The following is a 4,814-nucleotide window of genomic DNA, read 5'->3' on the forward strand; positions in this document are numbered from 1 at the left end:
CTGAAATGGCATTTGAGGGCTCAGATTCTCTTTGGGGCAAGACCTGACTTCCTATGGACTCCCAGGAGCAGCAGGGGAGTTCTGAGAGGAACTGTGATTGTCCAGAGTGGAGTTTCTTCGAGACTTGCCCTGTGCCTAACCCCAAACAGATTTGTGACTTAAAGACCTTTAACCCTGCATCTCATTGTATCACGGGGAAAACTGAGACCCAGGAGGAAGGGGCCTCTCCAAGATGCCACGGTGAGTCGAGTCCTCACTTTAGAGTGCTGGAGAATGATCCACTGAGGCAGGGCCAGGGCTCCTGTCTGAGAGGAACTCCTAAGGCTGCAAGCTTTTCTTCTTCCTCGGACTGCACTCACACCTTGTTGTGTTCTGCTGGGTCCGGGGCTGTCCTTCCTTGCCCCTTTTCCTTGGCACCCTTTCCATAGGCCCTGTGTGGTCTGGGCCGTAATGAGAGGTCCCCAAGGAGAGCTGGCGCGTTAGCCAAGAAGCAAGCAGGCCGGCAATGCCAGCATGCAGGTGGCGGGGCTGGCTGGGGAGCCGGCAGGACACCCGGAGCCGGGGAACTGTAATGTTCACGGAATTTCAATTGGCATTGCTGTTCCGTTCCAGCCAACTGGTTAACGGTGCCGAGTTTGAATCAGTGACCCGCCTCCTGGTCCCTCCTCCTTAGCCGGCCTCTCTCCCTCCCTCCCTTCATCCCTCCCTCGGTGGCCCTCCAAGAGGCGGAGGCGCCCGCTGTCCAGGCAGCTGAGCCCCGGCAGCCGAGCCCCGGCAGCCACTGCTCTCCGCCTCTCCCCTCGCGGGGCCGGCTCATGGAGCGCAGGTCCCGGGCTGGCTCTCGCGGAGCTCCGGGTCTCCTCTAGCCTCGTCCCCAGAGAGGGAGGAGCCCGTGCCCGGTACAGTCCTGCGGGCCCTAGCAGCTCCCCACAAACCACCATGCCTCTGCTGGACGTTTTCTGGTCTTGCTTCAGGAAGGTGAAGGTAAGTGACAGCCCAGCTGCAGCCCATCCCGCTGCTCAGGGGGGAAGGAGGCAGATGCGGACCCTTGGGCGCCAGCTGACAGACAGACCAGATGGGCTTCCGAGACTACCTGAGACTCTCGGAGTTAGAAAGGCTTGGGTTCAAGTCTCGCCTTTGTCACTTAACCAGTTCTGTGACCTTCTGTTGCATTCCCATACAAACAAGTCGGCTAGTTGGCTATTTATCATAAAACTTGCCTCTGTGGCTTCCCAGATCTTGCCACCAACGCAAGATGCTTAACCTCTACTAGCCTCAGTTTCCTCTCAGCTTTAGAATGAGGACCATAGTGACACCAACCTTATGGGTTGATGAAGTTGGTGTTATTGTTTACATAGTAAATGTATGCAAATCCAGGAGATAACGAGTGTAAACTTCCTAGCAGGATGCCTGCTGTGAAGTATGCACACAAGCAATGGTATCTATTGTTATTATTATTAATTTCTATCCACATATAGCAAGGCACCTACTCTGTGCTAGGCACCATGGGAGCTACACAAAGACAAAAAAAGGGCTGGACACAGTGGTTCCTGTATGTAATCCCAGCATTTTGGGAGGCTGAGGCAGGAGGATCGCTTGAGGCTGGGGGTTCTAGACCAGCTTAGGCAACATAGGGAGACACCCCCATCTTCATTTTTTAAAAGAAGACAAAGAAGGACATGGCTTTTCTTCAAAGAGAATATAAGAAAAGTGACAAATATTTACCAGGCACTTACTATATGCCAGACATTGTGCTATATAGTCAGTTTGTCAGTATTTGTTCAGTATCTACTATATCCTGGCCATGCGGGATACATGAGCACAGCAGAACCCACAAGGGTGTGTAAAGCATGATTCCACTCTTAAGAACCAAGAAACAAATATTTATTTAGTATCTACTACATACCAGACCTAGGTACTTTTAATTCATTCATATGGTGGCAATCTTCAGCACAACCCATTGTTTCCCTGCTTTTATAGATAGGGAAAGGACACTGTGAACAGTTAAGAGATATTTACAAGGTTGCTCATATGTGACTGGCAGAGCTGGGATCTGAGCTCCTAAGTCCACCCCTTCTTGACACTGTGTGGCTTCCCACAGTTCAACCCAGTAGGAAGACTTTCAAATGACTAGCCTGACTGACTGCAAGACAGGATAAAAGGAATTCTGGGACCTTCAGGAAGGAAAGGTCCATTCCACCGGGAGGGACGTGGAGCAGTTTCACAGGAGGTCACATTTGGGCTGAGCCTGAGGCTTAAAGGAAGAGAAGAGTTTGTCAGTCCAAAAGTGGGGGAAGGGCATTCCAGGCATGCCTGCCAGAGGGAACTTCATGAGCTAGAATTTGGAGGCAGTCAGATGGTAGTGGGCTGGGGGAAGGGCTTCTTTCGTGATGTGGCTCAAATGCAGGGTTAAAGGGGATAGGGGCTGGAGAAGGGGAATCAGGGACTGCTTCCCAAAGGGTTAGGAACTGGTATGTGGATTCATGGTCCTCACCTAGTGGGCGTCCTGAAGGAGATTTTTCAACTATCTGTGGTGGAATGAGAGAAGAGTAGGGATAATGTCATGCAGTTTTCATAAACCTAAATTAATTCAACTCAAAGTACTATTCTTTATTTGGAGACTGTTGTGTCCTTCCTGTGGGGGTGGGGGTTCAAATGATCTTTCTCCTACAAAATATGAGTGAGAAATTTTTTAAATGTCTGCCCTCAGCAAAATTACAAACTTTGCGACATGCTGATTGTTTCCCTATTTATTTATTTAAAAACGTTTTCCTTATCCATGAAATCTGAAAGTCTGGTGACTGCTGTTTTGGTAGATAAGGGGCTGATTTCAGTACAATGGGGATATAGTAAGTGGACGGTTTTAGAAAAGGCTCTCTAGCAGTAGTCGGTAGGGATGGTGTGGAGGGGCCCAAGCGGAGATGCAGAGGCCAGGAAGGAGGTGGCTGCCGTGGAAATGAAGAGGGGTGGGTAAGAGACGATGGAGAGCTGGATGGAATGATAACAATGAGGGAAGGGTAAATTAAAGTGTCTTTGAGGTCTGATGCCTGAGAGGCACCTCTGTCCACTACCCTGGTTAATTGTACTAGGTGCTTGGCATGGATTTAAATCTCTTTGCACGCATTACCCCAAGTTCTCACATGCCCAGCAAACATGTTCTAACCCCTGTCAGCTTCTTAGAAACTGTTAGGCTAGGTTAGGCGCGGTGGCTCATGCCTACAATCCTAGTACTTTGGGAAGCCAATTCGAGAGGATTGAGGCCAGGAGTTCCAGACCAGCCTAGTGAGACCCTTTATTAAAAATTTTTAAAAAATAGCTGGGCGTGGTGATGCATGATGCACACCTAGAGCCCCAGCTACTTGGGAGACTAAGGTGGGAGGATTGCTTGAGCCTAGGAGTTCAAGGCTGCAGTGTGCTATATGATTTTATCACTGCACTCCAACAGCCTGGACTACAGAGCAAGATCCTATCAAAAGAAGAAGAAGAAGGAGGAGGAGGAGAAAGAGGAGGAGGAGGAGGGGGAGGAGGCCGCCAGTAGAAGAAGAAGGTCAGGTATAGTAATTATAGGTGTGGTGTCACACCTGTAATCCCAGCATTTTGGGATGCCGAGGCAGGTGGATCACTTGACTCCAGGAGTTCAAGACCAGCCTGGGCAACATAGTAAGACTCTGTCTCTACAAAAAAAATTTAAAATTAGTCAGGCATGGTGGTGCATACCTGTTGTATCACCTGCTTGTGGGGCTGAGACAAGAGGATGGCTTGAGCCTGGGAGGTCGAGGCTGCAGTGAGCCATGATCACACCACTGCACTCCAGCCTGGCCATCAGACTGAGTCATGTCTCAAAACAAAACAAAACAAAACTGTGTGCTAGGACAGCCCCAATAGAAAGTTGAGGATCTCTATCCCAGGTCCCAGACATTTGCACACATGCACACATTTGCTCATGTGCATGTCCACAGAGGACATACACGTGCATTTGGGCACACTCAGCCCCACATACATATGCATAGGCACACCATTCAAGTGTGCATACACACTTACACACAGAGATGAACACACATACACCTGGCACAAACAGGCAAATGCACATGTACACACAGACAGTGCACATTTCTAGCATGATGTAGACTCACACACATATGCACGCATATACAGAGGCAGGCACACAGGCACATCATATACATACCCGCCAGCGCACAAGTATGATGGACACATAGAGACACAGCCAGGCACATCTCCAACAAATCTGTAGACACATAGAAGCATGCACACAGCATGAAGGCCCATGTGTATGCACATGCACACACACAGGTCTGTAGTTGCGCATGTCCTTGGCAGGTGTGAATCAACACACGGCTGGATCTCAGGGCTAAGAGGCCGCCTGCCAGATCCACACACACACTTGGATTGCGTGCTCCCTTTTCCAGTGCTGCTGCTTCAAGGCCCCAGTAAAAAAGGCAGGCTCTCTGGGCTTGGGAGCTCAGTCAAAGGCATGGGCTGCTGTGAGCCACCCTCCCTCTCTGAGCTAGGCCCCCTGAGTGTGGGAGACTGAGGGGTCTAAGGGGAGGGGAATGGCCGGGACAGAGTCTGTCAGAGCTGAGGGGCCCTCTCAGGTCATCTTATTCAAACTTCTCATGGTCCTGATAGGGAAACTGAGCCCCCTCCCTCCCACACCATATGGAGCCCTCCATCAACTGAAGAGGTATGAGGAGGGGTGAAGCAGACAAACTTGGGTTTCAATTCCACCCCACACCCACAGGCACAATATTAACTATGTACCTTTGAGCAATTCCTCTCTGAGCCTCAATTTCCTT

General features: G+C 50.2%; 1 protein-coding gene across 4 annotated transcripts in view; it reads left to right on the top strand.

Annotated features, from left to right (window-relative positions):
- Positions 1-717: 717 nt before the first annotated feature.
- The window catches only part of STARD8 (StAR related lipid transfer domain containing 8), a 77,193-nt gene continuing 73,096 nt past the window's right edge, over positions 718-4,814 (top strand). For all 4 annotated transcript variants that reach the window (XM_037734196.1, XM_037734198.1, XM_037734199.1 and 1 more), the window contains exon 1: positions 718-984. In XM_037734196.1, coding sequence (XP_037590124.1) covers positions 940-984 — 45 coding nt within the window. In that variant the 5' untranslated portion in view covers positions 718-939. The remainder of the gene's footprint in view (positions 985-4,814) is intronic.

Source organism: Cebus imitator, unplaced genomic scaffold (genome assembly GCF_001604975.1).
Source record: "Cebus imitator isolate Cc_AM_T3 unplaced genomic scaffold, Cebus_imitator-1.0 Scaffold582, whole genome shotgun sequence".
NCBI lineage: Eukaryota > Metazoa > Chordata > Mammalia > Primates > Cebidae > Cebus > Cebus imitator.